The sequence below is a fragment of the Citrus clementina genome, unplaced genomic scaffold (assembly GCF_000493195.1).
Source record: "Citrus clementina cultivar Clemenules unplaced genomic scaffold, Citrus_clementina_v1.0 scaffold_2, whole genome shotgun sequence".
NCBI lineage: Eukaryota > Viridiplantae > Streptophyta > Magnoliopsida > Sapindales > Rutaceae > Citrus > Citrus x clementina.
Window position 1 is genome coordinate 34,992,139 of NW_006262688.1, and position 21,054 is coordinate 35,013,192.

The 21,054-nt window shown below is 34.7% G+C and overlaps 3 protein-coding genes across 3 annotated transcripts; all 3 read left to right on the forward strand.

Moving 5' to 3' along the window:
• Window positions 1-1,054: 1,054 nt before the first annotated feature.
• LOC18053281 (3-oxoacyl-[acyl-carrier-protein] synthase I, chloroplastic) lies at window positions 1,055-4,558 on the forward strand. Its single transcript, XM_006449601.2, has 7 exons — window positions 1,055-1,783; window positions 2,330-2,761; window positions 2,919-3,092; window positions 3,491-3,604; window positions 3,708-3,809; window positions 4,039-4,105; window positions 4,201-4,558. The coding sequence occupies exons 1-7, from the start codon at window positions 1,334-1,336 to the stop codon at window positions 4,266-4,268; spliced, it is 1,407 nt and encodes a 468-aa protein (XP_006449664.1). The 5' UTR covers window positions 1,055-1,333; the 3' UTR covers window positions 4,269-4,558.
• Window positions 4,559-8,500: 3,942 nt separating this feature from the next.
• On the forward strand, window positions 8,501-13,958 carry LOC18053282 (DNA replication licensing factor MCM3). The gene is made up of 17 exons (XM_006449602.2): window positions 8,501-8,688; window positions 8,793-8,893; window positions 9,093-9,301; window positions 9,492-9,622; window positions 9,699-9,937; window positions 10,035-10,271; window positions 10,436-10,590; window positions 10,825-11,033; window positions 11,146-11,311; window positions 11,399-11,601; window positions 11,815-11,874; window positions 11,968-12,057; window positions 12,325-12,503; window positions 12,790-12,849; window positions 12,967-13,108; window positions 13,255-13,354; window positions 13,463-13,958. The coding sequence occupies exons 1-16, from the start codon at window positions 8,623-8,625 to the stop codon at window positions 13,312-13,314; spliced, it is 2,307 nt and encodes a 768-aa protein (XP_006449665.1). The 5' UTR covers window positions 8,501-8,622; the 3' UTR covers window positions 13,315-13,354; window positions 13,463-13,958.
• A 2,706-nt stretch (window positions 13,959-16,664) lies between these two features.
• LOC112101076 lies at window positions 16,665-18,611 on the forward strand. The gene is made up of 4 exons (XM_024190997.1): window positions 16,665-17,105; window positions 17,222-17,296; window positions 17,375-18,395; window positions 18,502-18,611. The coding sequence occupies exons 1-4, from the start codon at window positions 16,665-16,667 to the stop codon at window positions 18,609-18,611; spliced, it is 1,647 nt and encodes a 548-aa protein (XP_024046765.1).
• The last annotated feature ends 2,443 nt before the right edge of the window (window positions 18,612-21,054 follow it).

The window sequence follows — 21,054 nt, forward strand, 5'->3', positions numbered from 1 at the left end:
AAATGGGTAAGCTGTCTCAAGTTAGAAAATTAGACATAAAAATAAATATCAATATCTAACTCTATTTTTTTAATTTAAAAAGTGAGATAAGTAATTATTTCACATTAAAATTCAATTAATAAATTAGCTTAAAAAACAAAACTAGCATGACATTACTAAAATAAAATATTAAATGAATAATTATAAAAACTTTGTATTTTATCTTCTTTTCTTACACTAGTCGCTGCTTTAAAATGTATGCAGACTAGACTTTAAATAAAAAATAACTACAATACAATTTAATTTCAAAGTTATTAGTTATTCAAAAATAACAAAACTTAAGCTTTATCTATAGATTTAAACCAATATGACATCAATGACTTATAGCTGAAAAATTTGATTTGTTATTTTAATTTATTCAATTGCCATGTCCTCACAATTGTCATCCAGATATTCAAATCAAATTACTGCAGTTTGTTTTGGTTGTGATGTGAAAAATAATTGAAATCATTAATTAGTCAATGATATTTTAATTTGAAAGGAGTTGCTGACTAACGATTAATTAATTATCTAAGTAGAGAAAAAGAAACATAATATTTGAATATAGAGGAGAGGAAAAAAGAATGAAAAAATAAAATTATCATAAATTTATAAATAAACTATAAATAAAAAAGAAAATATGGAGTCAAGTGATAAAAGACAAAATTGGGCACCGTTCAAAGTTGCACCACAGTTTTGTCCAAAAAATTAAGGTCAAGTTATAAAAATTGTCCACTGAAAATATATTTTTTAAGGGCAACGGCAATTCGCCAAAATTAGATCTCTTACAATTATATATAAGATAATATTATTCATTATTCAATATATTTTTTTAAAGTCCATTATTCAATATATTAGTTGCACATAATATTAACATTCTAAGTTAAAATCGCTAATAATAGCGGATCGTAAATTCAAATATTAAAACTTCTAATATTATTATTTCTAAAATAGATCACCCTAGTTTTCTTGTTTTGTAAGCCTTAGAAAATTATTTAGCCCGCTAGGAAAAGAAATTAATAAAAGAAAACATAGGAAGAAACGGATATCGTGGGAGTGTATGATATAATACGTGGATTACGTAATATATCGTATGTGCTACAGTCCACAGGAGCTCACCATTTGCTCAACCACCAGCAGCCAACCCCAGCTTAGCACGGAGGCTGTGGCTTCTGCTTTCAAGCGTTTCATTTTTAATTCAATTTCCCACTCACTAGTTAACAACAGCTAACAGGACTCTCATCGTTTGCATCGCCCACCTTCTTCTTCATTCATTCATTGTTGGCTCACTGAGGCATAACCTCAAACAGAAAACATGCAATCTCTTCAATCCTCTTCTCTCCACGCATCTCCACTAAATCCACTTCGCAGCAAATCCAACTTCAATCTCCCCAACAATGCGAGACCCACCGCAAGGAGAGTCTCCTTCATCACTGCTTCTTCAACCAAATCCGCTCCCAAGCGGGAGAAGGACCCCAAGAAGCGCGTGGTGATCACGGGAATGGGCTTGGTCTCCGTGTTTGGCAATGATGTCGATGCGTATTATAACAAGTTGTTGGATGGTGAAAGTGGAATCACTATGATTGACCGGTTCGATGCTAGTAAGTTCCCGACCCGGTTCGGCGGCCAGATCCGGGGATTTAGTGCCGAGGGTTATATTGATGGCAAGAATGATCGCAGACTTGATGATTGTTTGAGGTACAGCATTGTTGCTGGCAAGAAGGCTCTCGAAGATGCGGATCTTGGTGCCGATATTTCTAAGAAGGTCAGTTAAACTACTTCGTATTTGATGGAATAGTGATTTTGCATTTTGCTTTGTGATTATCGATCCATGGCCATGTTTAGTGATTTTTAATCACTCGCTGTCAAGTATCAGTATAAGCGCATGGGTGGGTGCAAAACATGAGCAGCCAATAAAGCGAGTAACAATAAGTGTTTATTAAATACTTTTTGCTGCCATGCTTTTAAAATTAAGCAGAAAGTTACCCTTAGAAAATTTTCATTTGCTTGATTTGTGCTGGAAGTAATTCATGCATGTATGAATTCTTTGGATGGCTTATATGTTTGTTTTTCTATTATTTGTTCAAACTAATCAATGGCCGTCTATCGAATTAGGAATTCAATATCATTTTAACGACCATATTGAAACTCACTGCATTCTGGTGTGACTTCTCAGTAATTGAGGACATTGAGGTGTCCCAGCTGAATATGCCCAAAAAGCAGTAGTTTCCAACTCCTCCTCCTCCTCCCCCCCCCCCCCCCTTTTTCTTTCTTTGAGTAAATTTTGACCAGCATTTTATACTCATTGCAGATTGATAAGGAACGGGCTGGGGTTCTTGTGGGAACAGGAATGGGTGGTCTTACAGTCTTTTCTGATGGAGTCCAGGCTCTAATAGAAAAAGGTCATAGAAAAATAACCCCGTTCTTCATTCCGTATGCTATAACAAACATGGGTTCTGCTTTGCTTGCAATTGACCTTGGCTTCATGGGTCCAAATTATTCAATTTCAACTGCCTGTGCGACCTCCAATTATTGCTTTTATGCTGCCGCCAATCACATCCGTCGAGGAGAGGCTGATTTGATGCTTGCTGGTGGAACTGAAGCAGCCATTATTCCTATTGGATTGGGTGGTTTTGTTGCATGTAGAGCATTGTCTCAGAGAAATGATGACCCACAAACTGCTTCTAGGCCATGGGACAAAGATCGGGATGGCTTTGTCATGGGAGAAGGTGCTGGAGTATTGGTAAGCTCGCATTGTTACCACACTAAGGGTAGAGTGTATACATATTTGTTCTTGTACTTCTGCTTAGAGTTTGTGGGGCAATTACATCTTTCATTCTCGGCAGAGAAGCTGTTTGTGAGCTTCTTGTTGACATATGCATATATTTTTTTTTTGACAGGTGATGGAGAGCTTGGAACATGCAATGAAACGAGGTGCACCGATCATAGCAGAGTACTTAGGGGGTGCTGTTAATTGTGATGCTTATCATATGACTGACCCCAGAGCTGATGGACTTGGAGTGTCTTCATGCATTGAGAGCAGCCTTGAAGATGCTGGTGTGTCGCCTGAGGAGGTGAACCCTTTTTTTCTATAAACCAGTCTTATTGCATGGTGTTGTTTGGCATAACATCGTCTTAGTGTGCAGTATCAGGGAAAGATGCATTTGAGTCTTATTATCTGATTTGAACTTAATTCGGCTGATTACCTATTCAGGCAAAAATAAGAAAAAAGAAATAATTAGGCAAAAGAACACTTGATTATAATTGTGAAGTAGTTTGCAAGCACTCATTGGTTTGGTAACCTGAAGAAGTGTTGGGCCCTATGGACCATAAGTGATGTTGCGCTGGAATGCTTTTGTGCTTTGGCTCTCCCACTAACTCTGATCTTTGTTAGTGAACATGTTTGTATCATCTTAAGTTGTGTTAATCATTTCCAAGCCATAAAGCAGCAAATTGAACCACTCTTTTTCAGGTCAACTACATAAATGCTCACGCAACTTCCACTTTAGCTGGTGACCTGGCTGAGATAAATGCTATTAAAAAGGTGTTCAAGAGCACCGCAGGGATCAAAATCAATGCCACGAAGGTATTCACTCTTTCTTTAGAACTTGAGCAGGCTAAGGTGTTACAATACTCTCTTGCCATCGGCTGGCTTCTCTTTCATCTGACTAGTTTTCATTATATTTCAGTCTATGATAGGGCACTGCCTTGGTGCAGCTGGGGGTTTGGAAGCAATTGCCACTGTCAAGGCAATAACCACGGGATGGCTGCATCCTTCCATTAATCAATTTGTGAGTGTTACTTTTTTGTGCACACCATTTTTTTGCTTTGGGCAATTTACATAATTTGCTTTATGTAGTACAAACCCTAAAATTTGCAGTTATTAATTCTTCAATGCAATGAGGATAATTTCTATTTTTAGTAAATCAGAACAATATTTCAAACATTTTACATCATTTTTTTAATCTAAAACATTTCCCACAATCATAATGTTTGATATTTTCTTTTCCATGAATTCAGAACCCTGAACCTTCAGTTGAGTTCGACACTGTCGCCAACAAAAAACAGCAGCATGAAGTGAATGTTGGTAAGTTGCTGGAACATTTTAATCCCATGTCACTCTCATTTTCAATTTCTTTTTTGCTGGCATCCAGGATTACTCACTTAGCTAATCTATTTCAGCCATCTCTAATTCATTTGGATTTGGAGGGCACAACTCTGTCGTTGCATTTTCTGCATTCAAACCATGAATCATTCAGCCTGCTCATAAGTCAAGAAGATCTGGACATTAATTGGTCAAGGAGCCGCATCATCCTGTCTATTGAGTTGCTGCATATTTATTTTGAGGCATTTGTAACTGTCATGTAATAATTGTAAGTTGGATTTTAGTTCAGGATAATGAGCCATTTTCTCCTTTCAACCATTGGATTTATGCGGCTAGTTGAGAGGGCATGAAATTTTGTCAGATTTTTAATTATGCTGTGGACAGAAGAATGAGCTGCCGAGGTCTAGCATTAATATCACTCGTGGCTCTGTTCTTCATTGTTTGTTATGTAGGATTTTCAGGTCTTACAAAGCTGATGGGCTATGGTTTATTTAAGGAGTAATGATACAGCCACAAACTCTTGTACAAACTTATTTTGTACAAACTGATGTGGCATGATAAGATTGGTTGAATTAAATATTACTTGGCCCACATGATTTGTTTTTATTAATATATATTTTCATTCAACCAATGAATTAATGCTACGTCAGTTTGTACAAAATAAGTTTGTACAAGAGTTTGTGGCTGTATCATTACTCTTATTTAAGTTAACCCGCATATTTGGATCCCGGACACGGATATCTTTATTTTAATATAAATTTTTGACAATTATTTTCAATATAAATAAAAAAGAAAAAAATAGCCGCATTGCGCTAGTGTGTAATTCACATTTTCCTGATTTGAGACCTCATAGCCGTGGGCCGCCAACCATTTCCTCTTCTCTTCATCAAATTAAACCGTCGTCGTCATCGCTTTAACCGCCATTTCCTCTGCTCTGTGTTCATCATCATTATCTGCCGCTATGTTTCTCTTCTTTGCGTTGCTGCAACCCCCAGCTCCGCTACCAGTTGAACATTGGACACCAGCCTGTGTTCATCATCATCATCATCTATCATATTAAATGTAACTGTTTTTAAGTTCTATATTTCAAAAGCTTGACTATGGTTAGGGATGGCAAAATACCAGCTTTGGGCTTTCACTTATTTTTCAATTTTTTTAACTATTGTAATTTTAAAATGAATTGTTCATCAGTAAGCTATCATAATAAACAATGAATTATAGAAAACGAGTATTCCAAAATAAATTAATAAATAAGGAAAATAAAGTAAATAAAACTTTAGATATTTAATTTTTTAATATCAGATTCTCTAATTCAAGTATCGTCTTAATTAATTAACAATTAAAAAAGAGTTTGATTCAAGCTTTCTTTTTTTCATTTTTCCATTATTTCTTAAATTTTAATTTATTATTATAATTCATAATTTTATTTTTAAAAAAATGAAAAACACTTGGGCTTGGCTCGGGCTTTCTTCCTTAAGTCCTTGTTGAGACCCTCATATGTAGGCCCGAGCCAAAGCTAGTGGGATGCCTAACTGTGTTGGCATTTTTTACTTTCTTTACTACAATTACACTAGAGATGTGCTAATCTCAGATTTTTTGGGCATGCCAAATATATAAGAATTATTATGTTTGATGTGTGTGTTTGAATGTGTTCACATCTTGTTCCAGTATAGTTTTTGATGATTTCAAGTTTTTAGCATTCACCCTCATTTGACTGTTTGTTCCAAGAGCATTGTCTTATTGTTTGTACAGTGCCAGCTCCTAAAAGTTATATTTAAGGTATTATTCATTATTGCATATTGCACAATTCATAGTTTGTAAAGTAATTCGAGTTTAAAATCCACAATTTGCAAACTCTAATTTTTTTGGGTTGAAGGAATTAAAAAATTAGGTTTATATCCGAATGCGGTACAACAAATTGGTATTCAGATCCGGAACTAGAAAGGCCGAACTTGGATCCGGACCTAATTTTGTGATCCTATTCTAGAATCTTACCTTAGGATATTTGACAACTTGTTTTGGCTCTAAATATTTCATATCTAGAGTGATGAGTTTTGTTAAGTTTTGTGCATAAGTAATTTAGTGGTAGGTTTTGTGTTGTTGATGGTGATGAAGAAAAGTGGTGGTGGTGATAATGATGGACTTGATGATAATGAGGATATGGAGTAGAGGTGGGCATTCGATTTGGTTTTTATAGATTTGTGAGTAAGAAAACCAATCGGTTTGTATTTCATTTGTCTCAAAATTAAACTGAATTGAAAAGTCCATCAATTCTCTTATTTAATATTAAAAATATAAATATAAGTATAAATATTGAAAAAAGTGAAACCCTTAAATGTAAATCATTTCTCGCTTTCAATTCTAATAATATTTCTGAAAGACTCTTGTAATTTTTCTCTTCAAATGTCTATTTTCCTACTTGTGTGATAAATAGAGGAGTGAAAGAATAAACTTTCTTTTAAATGACTCTTCAAATAGAAACAAATTTATATTATTTTATTCAATATTTCCATCCACCAAAGTTAACTACCTATTTTTTTTCTCGTCAAATTTATTCACACACCATTTTTCCACTCCAACAAATTTAATTACCCTCCAATAATTCTGTTGATATGCTTTAATAATTTTTTTTTCCTATTATGTTTGTCCATTTTTAATAAAGTGCATGCTAGTTGAAAAGACTACTAGAAATTAATAAATTGAACATATAATATGAATTATTATAATCACTTCAAAACACACAACAATTTAAAGAAAAATATAACACCACAAAACAATAATAAAAAAAAGTCATTAGAGCCAAAAAAAAATTATGTAGCCTTTTTTTAAAGGAAAAAACAAATAGTAATTATAACACTTTTCTCTTTAGTAAAAAAATAATATAATATAAATAAAAAAGAGAGAAATCACTTGATAATATAGAAGAAAGAGAGAAACATTATCTCATTTGAAGAATTTTAGTTAGAAAATATTTTAGAATCTTTAATGCTGATGCGGCTACAGATGACAAAAAGTTTGACCTAACACAGCCTAAATTAGTAGGACTTTGATGCGAATACTAAGACCTAGGGTCTGGCTAGGGTTAAAAAATGCAAGCCCAATCATGTTTGGGCTAGGGTTAGGGATTTATTAAAAAACTTGAGCACAACCCTTGCCCTTGAATATTGATTAAAATAAATTTTTAAAGCACATTTAAAAAGTTTAAATATACCCATTTCTTAAAAAAAAAAAAACTCTTGAATGGTCTAAATACACCGGTTCTTCATAAAACAATAATGTTAAGAGTCAAACAATTTGTACAAACTAGTAAATATAAACTGATATGGTATGGAGAAATTTGCTAAAAAATAATAACAATTATCTTTTTCTTTTTAATTGTATGGGCTCATGATGGTTTTTTACAATCAATCTCTCATGCTACATTATTTTGTATATTTTTTTTTATACAAAGTAATTGTAACTCTATCATTACTCATTATAAAAATAAAAAAATAAATATAAAAGCAAAAACCCTACCATTTCACTTAATCTCCTTCTTTTTCTCTTCTAAAAAATGCCACTTAGCTGCCAGCTCCCAATTATCCATAGTCAAATGCAACCCACCAGCCACTATAGTTTGAAATTCAATTTAATTTTTTTAAAAAGTAAATTCTAAAAAAAAGAAAAAATATTTCTTAGTCTTTCCATTTGAATATTATCGAAACTCTATCCACACCCTAAGTCTCCTCTCAATGTTGTAGTAGATTTTCAATTGGTAGAGTTGAATAATAGATTCATTGAATAGATAATGGAACTCACTTTTACTTCAAATTTAAGTTTTATTGATACATTTAAGTCATTAAAATTGAATACACTGGTAGTCTTGCGGAAATACTTTTCCCTCAAGATTTCCTTCGGATTAATCTATAGGCTTTGAGAAAATAGTTAGAATGCCTGGTTTTTTTTTTTTCCATTTACATTGTACTTTTATTATTAGTTTTTTGCATGCATCGTATTTCAATAATTTCGTTTGTATTGAACAAATATTTTGAGGAGTAAGACTTGTTAGATGTATTTTAATATCTTATTAATAAGTTCTCTCGTATAATAGAAAAGGATTTAATTAGAAATAAAAAAAAAAAGACCTTGACGGAACTACATGAAAAGCTAAGCAAAGGCGAGTAACCATGGAAATTAATGAAGCAAACTAAAAAAGTGTGGGTTAATAAGATAATTTGCGCAAGTCAAGTATCATTACTGTCAAAAATAAATAAAAAAGAGAGATAATTCTGACCCAAAAAAAAAAGCCCACTTAATATTTGGGCTCATTTATGAGGATTGGTCCAACAATTGTCCCGCCAAAACAGGGCCGTCTTCATCATTTTCCCGCCAAAACCACAGCCACGGCTGAAAGTAAAGATACACATTGGCCCCCTCGCCGTCATTCTCTCGCTAATCTAACAATTTTACTTACTCTCCATCCCAGCTCCGAAGTCCGAACCATATCCGGTAGTTACAAAATGGATATCAGTCAGCAAGAATTTCAAGAACGCAAGCGAGAATTTTATGATTTCTTAGAACTAAGTGTGCGTATTCATCTCTTTTACTCGCGTCTGTTTTTGTTAATTATGCAATCTTTTTTTTTTCACATTCAATGAGGTAAACTTTCCTAGTTTTGGTTGATGATTAGATATACCAAGATGAGATCAAGGCCATGATCAATCACAAACGCTGCCGCCTCATCGTCAACATCTCCGATCTCTACGCTTTCCGAGAAGACTTGCCTCCCAGGTTAGTAAGACGGGTAGCAATTTAGTTGTTTATTAATTTTTTGTTCAAACGAAGCTAATTTGAAAGTAAAAACCCATCTTAATTGAATTGGTGTTCATCTGATGTGATTTTGGTTTTTGTGGCAAGTTGTTGTTTGGTTGTTTTCTATGTTCTTTTTTTTTTTAAATGTGATTTTGATTATATGATTTGCTGAATTTAGGCTTCTCAAGAATCCAGTTGAGTACTTGCAACCATTCTGTGATGCGGCGACAGACTGGGCACGCAATATTGACCCTAAGTACTTGAAGGAAGGAGAACATATTCTTGTGGGCTTTGAAGGTCCGTTTGTTTCCCGTTGTGTTACTCCAAGAGACCTTCTTTCTCAATTCATCGGCTCTATGGTCTGTGTCGAGGGCATTGTCACTAAATGTAAGCTTTCGTCATTCAACTCTATTATATTAATACTTTCTAATCATTTGCAATTGATTTGAGCCATTGTTTATGCTCATCAGTTTTGCATAGCCAAATCACTAATGATTTTGGAGATATTGAGAGTAATGCATTTTTAATTGTCATATTGATGTGTGTAGATCTAATCTAGGAGTCATCTCATATTTAGGTTCTCTTGTAAGGCCAAAAGTTGTTAAAAGTGTTCACTACTGTCCTACAACTGGGAGCTTTCTTACTCGCGAATACCGAGATATTACATCAAATACGGGTGTGCCAACTGGCTCTATATATCCCACAAGGGTAATATCAGGTTTTCAGCTTTCATAGTTATGTTGTTATTGTTTACAAGACTCCCTTATGGAGGATACTGTTTCAGGATGAACATGGTAACTTATTGGTGACGGAGTATGGATTATGCAAGTACAAAGATCATCAAACCTTATCAGTGCAAGAAGTGCCGGAGAAATCTGCACCTGGTCAGCTTCCACGAACAGTGGATGTCATAGTTGAGGATGACCTGGTTGATTCATGCAAACCTGGAGATCGGGTGGCCATTGTAGGTACATACAAGGCTCTTCCTGGCAAAAGCAAGGGCAGTGTGAACGGAGTATTTAGGTATTTCCAGTCGTTTACCATTGACATTGCTTTTCTTTCTATACAGCAAAATGTTGTTTGGCTTCTGAACTTTACATCTTTTCCCCCTTCAATATAGGACTGTTCTGATAGCTAACAATGTTTCTCTGCTCAACAAAGAAGCGAATGCACCTATCTACACTCCTGAAGACTTAAAAAACATAAAAAAGATTGCTGAGAGAGATGATACATTTGACCTTCTTGGTAATTCACTAGCGCCATCTATATATGGGCATTCATGGATAAAGAAAGCTGTGATTTTGTTGATGCTTGGTGGAGTGGAAAAGAATTTAAAGAATGGCACTCACTTACGAGGGTGAGTTGCTTCGGTTCTCTTATGTCAGCATATGTTTTTGATGGATATCATAACCAGCCATCCATTGTTCTGACCAAATGTGTTTAACTACTCTTCAATCTAATTTTTGCTTTATTCAGGCTACATGTTAATGCTCTTCATACGGTGTGTCTTGTTTCTTTTAGGGATATTAACATGATGATGGTTGGCGATCCTTCTGTTGCAAAGTCACAACTTCTGAGAGCAATAATGAATATTGCTCCCTTGGCCATATCAACCACTGGTCGTGGTTCTTCTGGTGTTGGTTTGACAGCCGCTGTAACTTCTGATCAAGAAACAGGTAAACACCTCAATTGCCTCTAGCAATTTAGCTTACATGTTTCCTTTTTACTTGTCATCCACCCACCTCTTCCCTAGCATAAAACAAAGGAATCGAGTCTCCCACCAAGGTTGGTCAGAAGGATGGATCCCTTGGTCTAATGGTCTTTTACAAGAGGTCTAACCTACAACCATTTTTTGTGGTCATTTAGCTTCACATGTTAATTTTATTGGAAAATATATGAACTTTGATCAGGGGAAAGAAGACTAGAAGCTGGTGCCATGGTACTTGCTGACAGAGGTGTTGTCTGCATTGATGAATTTGACAAGATGAATGATCAAGATCGTGTTGCTATACATGAGGTCATGGAGCAGCAGACTGTGACCATTGCAAAAGCTGGTATTCATGCATCTCTGAATGCTCGATGCAGTGTTGTGGCTGCTGCTAATCCTATCTATGGAACTGTAAGTGGTAATTCAGAGCTACTAAAGTTGGATGTGAATACTAACTACTATATTTCTTCTTACTGATGCTTCATTTGCTTGATTTTATGCTGGTTCTGGGTGGCATGTACAGTATGATCGTTCATTGACTCCAACCAAGAATATTGGACTTCCAGACTCTTTGCTTTCTCGTTTTGATTTACTGTTTATTGTATTGGATCAAATGGATCCCGATATTGACCGACACATCTCGGATCATGTCTTACGGATGCACCGGTATCGGTCTGTAATGGATGGAGGTAGCTCAGAACTTTTCTTGTGTTTAACAGACTGGTGGCCTTGAAATGATGTTTGAAAGTGTTTGCTAACATAATTTAATAATATAGGAGAGGCAGGACTAGATGGGAGTTCAAGGTATGGAAGGGAAGATGAAGTTGATACCGACCCATCCGTGTTTGTCAAATATAACCGAATGCTGCATGGGAAGAGAACACAAAGGGGTCAGAAGCGTGATACTCTCACCATCCAGTTTCTAAAGAAGTATATTCACTATGCAAAGCATAGGATTCAGCCTGAACTGACTGACGAGGTTGTGATTCTTATTGTACTTGTTAGCTCTTTTTTTCTTTTCTTTTTTTGTCAATCTTCTTGTAATTTTCGTGTCTTTCTAAATTGCATGTCTGCTGCATCCTTTCCAATTTAACATAAATTATAGACTTTCTCTTGTGGGCAAACAAAATTTTGTAATCATCTTTGTTGCTTGCAATTTGTCTGGAAGGCGTTCTCACTATTTTATTCACAGGCATCTGAACAAATTGCAATAGCATATGCAGAATTCAGAAATAGCAGTTCAAATGCAAAGGTCAATATATGTAATTAGCTACAATTTATCTTTGGCATAATTATTGCAGTGATAATTTTCTTAGTCATCAGCTATGTTGCTTGCTATTTGTAGACTGGAGGAACGCTTCCTATTACAGCCAGAACACTAGAAACCATAATACGTCTCTCAACTGCTCATGCCAAAATGAAGTTGAACAGGAAGGTACATGATTGTGTCATGTATCAATATGCTTTTCCAGTAATCTGATAAATGATGATATTGCGGAATGTCTGTTCACTTTTATCCTTTGGTTTTCAAAAATTGATTCATCCTTTGATTTTTTTTTATTCTTCGAACTGGGGCAGAGGGAATTTTTCATAATTAGGATCTACTGGTCTTTCTTGTGTTTTAATGACCTGATTGTATGTAATAGAGTTTGTTACGCCAGTGTTCTACACAAAATAGTGTTTGATAAATGTATCTTGGCAGATTTCAAAGTCTGATGTTGAAGCTGCTCTAAAAGCTCTAAATTTTGCAATATATCACAAAGAATTAACTGAGATGGAGGAGCGCGAACAGGAAAGGCAGAGAGAACAAGAGACAAATCCAAGGGCTGAGCACCCTGGCAGAACTGATAGAGCAGACCACAGCACTAATGATAATGAACGGTGAGAATGACGTAAGAATAATCTTGGCTTTTTTGTTGAAATGCACTAATTTTGGAAGTCATGGATTATCCCAAGATCTAGTATTTTTGGTTCTATTGGATGAGTTAAAATTGAAAGTATGCAATTGAACCTTCTCTCTCTCTCTATTTTTCTGGGCTTAGAATTTTTTTGAGTTGCATGATAAGCAGCAATGGAAATTATATTGCGGAGGGAATAGATGAAATATGAAGTAAATCTGATAATGTTTTATGTAAGTTGACTTGCTTTCATTTCTATTTTCAATTAGTTCCATGGATGTAGACGAACCTCCAGCAGCTGTATCCGGTGTGAATGTCTCTCCTCAAAGGTCTGTATGGTAGCAGGCACTTGCTTATCATATTTAAGTTTACCCCATTTTATGCATTTCTTTTGCAGTACATCTCCCTATTAATAGTTTGTTAACTTTTCTTTTGTTGGCTTGCAGAATGGAAGCATTTAATTCAGTATTTGGTCAACATATGAGGGCAAATCGCTTGGATTTGATAACCATTACAGAGCTAGAGGAAATTGTCAACACTGGAACGGATGCCCATTATTCAAGGGCAGAGATAACATTCCTATTAGAGGTGAAGTTGATCTTTAATTAAATTCACAAGAATGAAGTCAGTCACGCAATTTTGATTTTTTTTAGTGAGCATGAGCTATTTTCTATCCCCAAGTCCCGCAATCTGTGTAAGCCTACTTAACTGTAAGTTCTTTCTATGTCCTTCAGAAACTGCAAGATGAGAACAGAGTGATGATAGCTGATGGAATCGTACATATGATATCATGATCTGTTAAGAGGAGCATCCATGATGGAAAAATTTTATAAGGTTTGTAGTTCCTTTAAATTATGAGATTGAATAGATCTGGTTCTACTTTGCTCCCATTCAATCGATTCCCTTCATTTTAACAAAACACTTTTTGCATTTTTGGATTAGGAAATTGCTGACGGAGCTCATTCTCGGAGGGAATCAACAAAATCTCCCTTTTCTTGAGGAAACTGAAAGCTCAAAGCTGGAACAGAGAATTACAGTTTATTGAAGTCGCAGTTCTTAGATACCCCAAAGAGAAGCAATGTATATTTAATTTATCTTTAGTATCTTGTATTGCGAACTCCCTGCAACATCTGGTATGTTCCATGCTTGGTAGGTTATTTGTTTTTGTCTTGGTCCCAGCTAGAGGTGAACGAAAGATGAGAAAAGATTGATCCATCCATATCCATATCTTTTTCAGTTATATTTTTCCTTTCTGTTCAAGTGTTGGGGCACATTCTGAATTGTGATTCTTTGCCAGACTGTAAAATCTTGCTTGCTGTGTAAGTCTAGAATGCGCTTAAGGTTCGTATGCAATACTTGTTTATATGGATTACGAACGAGTTGAGAATGTGAATGCCCTGGGAAGAGTCAATCGTTTGCCTTTTATTTTAATAATAAACAAATCCATGCTTCTTGATTGCTCATAACACGTAGATACATAGCATTGTGGGAATTTGCCTTGAAAGGATCCGCACTATCAAGTTTAGATGAGAATATTTCTTCTTTTAGAAAATATTCTTATATATATTTAGATGAGAATTTCCTATCCACTAGTTTGTGGGTGGAGTCTAAATTTTTTAGAAATTTGTGAACATTAATTTTGAAGTATATTTGTGAGTAATGGTAATATTAATGTCATATAAAAAAATGGTAATATTAATGTAAAGATAATTCTCATTAAATTCAAAAGAGATATTATAATTAGAAAAGAAGTTCTTATATATAAATATATTTTTTTCTTTCCACCTCCATGGTCATAATTAAGCTTCCATTCTTTTAAATTTCATCTCAAAATTAAGTGATGTCCATTCTTATAAGATTATCAAAAAAAAAAAAAAGATTTTTGTTCTTGACATTTGTAAAGCTCCTGGAATTTTTTTTTTAATAATCATCTCCGTTTTGGAGAAATTAAGATTGAAATGAGTGTTATCGTGAAAAATGAGAATTCTGGAGTAGGTATTTGAAAATGGGAACAGAATTTATAAAATTGTTCATCTTTTTTTTTTAATAAAAATAATAATAAAGCAATCACAGTGGAACAAGGCTTTATAATTTGACTACCCCAAATCCAATCAAATAAAAACTTCAATTTTTGAAAAAAGAAGCACAATTTTCATGGAACAAAAACTGATTTCATCACTAATAAAAATTAAATTTTTGCCTCATCAAAATATTTATCGTCGTTTTATCTCTTTATCTTTTCAGGTAACTTTACTTGGGTTAAAAATATAAATTCTATAAAAGGAGTTTTAAACGGGTCTACTGTAAATTTAGTTTTGCCTATACAATATTGGACCATTTCCGGCTTGTAAATATTTTATTTTAGGGTGGAGCTATTTGAACTCACCAAACTACTCATTAGATCCACTTTTAAAAATATTTTTTATGATTAGAACACCCTTAAATCAAATTACAGTTATAGACATTAAAATATAATAAAAAAGAAAAAAACAAAATTTTTACTCTTTCAACCCATCTTCATATTCAACATAATTTTATGGGAAATTATCATTCGTGTACCCTAAAGATACACTTTTATCAAATATACTACAACACTTTCAAGGTGTATCACTCATCCACCCAAAATTGCCAAAATGTATCTAGCCACCACTATTCCGTCAGCCACCGTTTGCAAACTAACATGTCATAAGGGTAAAATTGTCTTTTATGATAGCAGAATCTTTGATTTAAAATGACATGTCGTTCAACGCTGGATGACGATGTCGTTCGCTTCAGAACGACATCGTTTCATTAATATAAAACTACGTCGTTTCAATAGAGCTAAAACATAACAATGAAACGACATCGTTTCATTGTAATTGAGACAAAATAAATGTGAAAGGGAAGAAATTCTTGGCAAACATTCGAGAGAACGCTTCCAGCAGAGGGAAAGATTCTATCTACTGAAAACAATCAGCCGCTCTTGCCCATTTCCGCAGACTTTTCACCAAATACATTAAATATCCTCAAGATTTAAACAAGTGTAGCTGTCGTTTGTGGAGTTTGATTTGAAGAGTTAGCTTGTTTTGCTCGAAGACAGCAAGTAAAGCACCAGTTGTGGGTAACGTTTGCATGTTAAAATTTAAACATGGGACTGTTTTTATATGTTAATTGAAATCGTTTTTTGCTATTATATGTTAATGGTAATGTGTTTACTTGACTGTAGTATGGTGGTGTTTATTTCGCATTTAATTTTTAAAAAACTTGAGTTTGCATTTATAAGTATGCCCTGTTCTGTTTGGTGTCACAGCGTCCATGTCTCCAATGGACTTAGTAATTTCGTTCAAAAGAGAAAAACACAATATTGGCTTGATTCATTCTGAAGATTTTACTGTTGATAGAATAAGAGCTGAGGCATTGAAGATAACCAGTGTACATGGGTTAGATGAAGCTGGAAAAATCCTATTAAATGTGATGAATTCAGAGAACAAAGTGAAGATTGTATTAGATTCTGAATTTGGGTTAAAATGCTTAACTGGGATACATAATTTGATGGGTTTAATTACATTTGAAGTTGATGTCATTCCAGTTTTATGCCCTCAATATCCAGATTCTCCGTTAATACATTCACTGTTGTTTAACCTAGGAATACAGCTGCCTACAGAAGTTATAAATACATTGAATGATCATTTTACTAGAGTAGATTTAGAGAGAGGCACACCAAATATTAGCCATTCAATTAAAGATGAAGATGAATTATTATCGAACCGATCAGATAAAAGAATTGATAGTGATGATGATGATGATGAGGATGAGGAAGTTGTTGTACAGCCACCACCTGCTGAAGATGATTTACTATCGGATTGGTCAGATAAAGAGATTAACAATGATGATGATGGTGGTGAACCATGTGTTGGGTACATGAATGATGTTGAGCCTGTTAAGGATAGCGATGATAATGAGAGTAGTGATAGTGATGCTGATGTATTACTGGATGATGATACCAGGGAAGTCCAAATGGTTGTTAACTCTTCAGATGAAGACAAAAATGCTGGCAGTGTGCAGTTTAGAGATTATTTAGAGAAACATGAGTATAAATTAGATGCTGAGAATGGGTGATGTGTTCAGAGATGTGGGTCATTTTAGAGAAGTGTTGCATGAGGTGATGGTCAGGAAAGGGTTTAACATTAACATAAAATATAGTGAACTAAGGAGATATTATGCAACTTGTAAGGAGCCTGGCTGTCCATGGTTTGTCAATGGTGGAAGATTGAATGACAGAAATGGTTTTTGGTTGCGAGGGTATCACAAAAAACATGAGTGCAAGCTTACGAAGCAATCTGTGAAAGTGACCTCTACATGGATTGCTGAAATGATTAAAGGACATGTTGCTATTGACCCTAATGTTAAGATATCCATTCTCAAGACTTATATGCAGGAAAAATTCAGATTGAAGATTGAGAAGCTAACAATGTATAGGGCTAGAGATAGAGCAAGGATTCTGGTGTATGGTGATCAATCTAAGGGTTATCAGAAGCTGTTTCAGTATGCTACAGCTATTCATCAGGCTGATCCAGGAGCTATGTGCAAGGTGCTTTGTGATACAGTTAGTTATCCTGAAAAATGTCTGTTTCAGAGAACTTTGTTGCTTTTCCAGCACAAAGAAATGCTTTCCTGAATGGTTGCAGACCATTTATTGGAATAGATGGATGCCACTTGAAGGGGAAATATGGTGGAGTGTTATTGGCTGCTGTTGCTGCAGATGCTAACAAAGGGATTGTCCCATTGGCATTATCTGTATGAGAGATTGAGAATACCGAAACATGAGGTTGGTTTCTTGAACACTTACACAATTATTTCGATGATGGAAGGCAGGTAACATTCATTAGTGATAGGCAAAAGGGGCTGTTGAATGCAATCCCAAACATATGGCCTTTTGCCTATCACAGGGCATGTTGTAGGCATGTGTATGCTAACTTTGCCAGAGACCATGCTGGTGCCAAATTGCGAAATCTTTTCTGGAGGGCAGCTAAGAGCAGCAACAAGCATGATTTTGATGAGGCAATGGCACAGATCAAAGATGAAAAGATAGAAGCTTATAATTGGTTGGAAAGAGAACTGCAGGGGTACACTTGGTCTATGCATGCATATGATAGAAACTGCAAGGTGGAGAGAACTGACAATAATGCGACTGAATGCTTCAACAGTTGGATTTTACCTTATAGAGATAGGCCTGTTTTGTCAATGCTTGAGGAGATTAAATGCAGACTTATGAAGATATTTACAAAAAGAAGAAATGAGGCAAATAGCTGGCAAAAAACTATTGCTCCCAGAATTTACAAAGAGCTAGATAAAACATACAAAAAAGGAGAGAAAATGACTGTGCACCCTTCAGGAGACTTGAATTTTCAGGTCATTGATAAAACTTATTATCCAGCTAGAAGGTTTGTAGTAAAATTAGAAGACAAGACCTGTGATTGTGGGTATTGGGAAATTGCTGGCTTACCCTGCTCTCATGCCATGGCTAGCATAGGTTATGCAAGACATGAAACTGAAGAGTACATTCCTTTTTGCTTCACGAAGCAGGCTTATATTAATACTTGCTCAGTTATGTTTAGTCTCATTCCTGATGAGCGTATATGGGAGCGTGGTGAAAGGCCATTGATTGATCCCCCAATTGTGCATAAAGAAATTGGAAGGCCAAAGAAATGTAGGAAGAGGGCAGCTACTGAACCTAAAAAACGCAGCAGGAAATTTTTTGTCAATTGCTCGGTTTGTGGTGGCTCAAACCACAATATAAGATCTTGTCTATTGAGAAATACAACGATGACAGACCGTGTACCAAGTGGCCCAGGTGAGGGCTCTAATATTGGATCAAAGAAAAGGAAAACTGCAAGTACTGCTGGAACAAACAAAACAAAAGGTTGAATTTCTCTTCTTGTATTTCATAGTTCATAACTGCATTTATAAAAGTTTAATTTATTTTTAATTTTGTAATGTAGGAAGGGCTGTAGGTGTCAGCTTATCTCCAGGTGAGGGCTCTAGTGCTGGTGCTAGATCAAAGAAAAGGAAAACTGGAAGTTATGCTGGACCAAATAGAAAAAAAGGTTGAACTTTTCTTGTATTTCATAGTTCATAACTGCATATATAGAAGCTTAATTTAATTTAAATTTTGTAATGTAGGAAGGGCTGTAGGTGTCAGCTTATCCCAAGTCAACCAATCTCAAAATCCTTCACAAGCTTCAGCCGTAACAGGTGTTTTATACTGAGTTTGATGCCCATTTTGTATGGCATAACTTCATTGCGAACAATCTGTGAACTATATATATGTGGTTTTAATTTATTATGTATTTCGTAATGTAAGAATGACTTCAGATTTATCACAAGTGAACCAATCCCAAAACTCATCACAATGGTCTACTTAACAGGTGCTTTGTAATGAGTTTGATGCTCAATTTCAGTTTCCTTAAACTGTGCTGTTTATCTTATTTCAACTGAACTTAATTGTGCTCTTGCATGAGCCAAACCAGATTTTTTGAATATGTTTTGTCTGTTGGAACATGTATTAGAAGAGATTCTTATTTGTCATTTCAATATTTTGGATGTCTCTAATGGATTATTACTATTGAAGATACATTATTTATTGGATGTGTTTTGTTGAAGATATATTTTATTTATTGGATGTGTTCTGTTAAAGAAAATTTATTTCGTGGATGTGTTTTGTTTAGATGATGGTTGTTTTAACTGGATTTTACAGTCCAATTCCAGATTATTATTGATTACTTTCTCATGAACACAGTTACAAATACACATACTAGAACAATTAGAATATATTTAAGCTTTCCCTCAATGATTTTCAGCCTCTTTTTTATTTTCACAACCTCATCAGCCAGCTTTGAGTTTTGCTCGTATGATATCTCCTCATTAGTATTAGGATATATGAGAGATTCAGTAGTTAGCCATTCCCAAAAATCACAATGCTTCGCTCCACAATGCTTCCACTTGCATGACCAAAACATTGCATTAGGATTTTGCAGTGTAGTTGACACCATAGCCACTACCTGCACGCCACACTTGCAATATTTTGGCTGGCATTTCACTTTTTTGTATCTTTTGAATTCATTGACAGCAGAACTTGATGCCTCACTAGAGGCCATTTTCAAATGAATGTTAGGTGTGTGGTGAAAGAGAGTAGGAGTGTGCTGCTGGTGATAAAGGGATAACAAATTTTTTGTTTGTTACAATGTAATGCACGATTGATTTTTGCTTATAAAGGGATGGCAAAGTTTTTGTTTGTTGAAAGGAAATGTGTTGCTGATCTAGCTCATTATATAGCCAAAAAATATAACTGTTATTGTCTCTAACGGATATATTTTTCTTTGCTTGGTTTGTGGGGTATTTCTGTCTTTCTGTGGTATTTTGAGTCTTAAGGGCATATTTGTCATTTCACAATAATTCTGTTAGTTTGCAAACGGTGGCTGACGGAATAGTGGTGGCTAGATACATTTTGGCATTTTTGGGTGGATGAGTGATACACCTTAAAAGTATTGTAGTATGTTTGATAAAGGTGTATCTTTAGGGTACACGAATGATAATTTCCCTAATTTTATTAAACCTAATCATATTTTCATTAAACCCTAATCGATCAAGAGGTGTGATTCTTCTGTCAAGGCATATATTTTAAAAATATTTTTATATTTATTCACTCTTTAAATATTCCTTTTTCATGCTATTGCTCTATCACATGAAAAATTTATGAGCAATCATTTGTCAATTTAAATTTAAATTTATGAGCAATCATTGTAAATATGCAGTCCTTAACTAAGAAATCAAGCATGCTGACATAACTTGATGATAGCAACCCCGAACAAAGGAGAAGCATCCATTTAGACTCCTTATGACTTGTTGGGTGAGCTTTGATCATTTCAGAACTTCTGAATCGGTAAATGGAAATTATATTGTTGAAAACCACCAATAAGATGCCTCCGAAATCATATTCCTTGCGTAACTTTCTTCGGAAAAAACTTTTTGTCGAAAAAACTTTTTTCGGATAAAAAAAAAAGTTTCAATAAAACATTTATCTTATGAGTTTAATGAGTAAAATTACTATTATTATAAAATTTGGGTTTAGTAATGAATATATTATGCTTTTTAAACCCACTAAATTATTCATTTACCAAATAAACTCAATTTTAAATTTTACTCAATAAACCCTTTACTTTATTTAGTGGGTTTATTGAGTATAATAATGAACCCTTTACTTTATTTATTCATTCGTTTATTCTGCGAGAATTATATATATATATATATATATATATATATATATATATATATATATATATATATATCTGAAAAAGAAAGAAGAACATATTGGAAGCGAAGCAACGTGGCAAAGCCATGGCTTTGTAAAATTTAGGGGAAGCCAAATCCCGAAAACTAAACAGACAAATCGTGTGAGTAGTCTATGGCCACTCCTCTGATTCTGAGAAATTGTCCCACTCTCTGCACTCTCAACTCTAACCAACCCCCTCTCCGCACTCTCACATTAACTCTTC

Coding starts and splice junctions, on each gene's coding strand:
- LOC18053281 (XM_006449601.2), top strand. CDS start 1,334: ATGCAATCTCTTCAATCCTCTTCTCTCCACGCATCTCCACTAAATCCA. Junction 3,093..3,490: donor CTGGTGTGTCGCCTGAGGAG/GTGAACCCTTTT, acceptor ACTCTTTTTCAG/GTCAACTACATAAATGCTCA. Junction 3,605..3,707: donor TCAAAATCAATGCCACGAAG/GTATTCACTCTT, acceptor ATTATATTTCAG/TCTATGATAGGGCACTGCCT.
- LOC18053282 (XM_006449602.2), top strand. CDS start 8,623: ATGGATATCAGTCAGCAAGAATTTCAAGAACGCAAGCGAGAATTTTAT. Junction 10,272..10,435: donor AATGGCACTCACTTACGAGG/GTGAGTTGCTTC, acceptor TGTTTCTTTTAG/GGATATTAACATGATGATGG. Junction 13,109..13,254: donor AGATAACATTCCTATTAGAG/GTGAAGTTGATC, acceptor TATGTCCTTCAG/AAACTGCAAGATGAGAACAG.
- LOC112101076 (XM_024190997.1), top strand. CDS start 16,665: ATGGTCAGGAAAGGGTTTAACATTAACATAAAATATAGTGAACTAAGG. Junction 17,297..17,374: donor TTGTCCCATTGGCATTATCT/GTATGAGAGATT, acceptor GATGGAAGGCAG/GTAACATTCATTAGTGATAG. Junction 18,396..18,501: donor AAAGAAAAGGAAAACTGCAA/GTACTGCTGGAA, acceptor TTTGTAATGTAG/GAAGGGCTGTAGGTGTCAGC.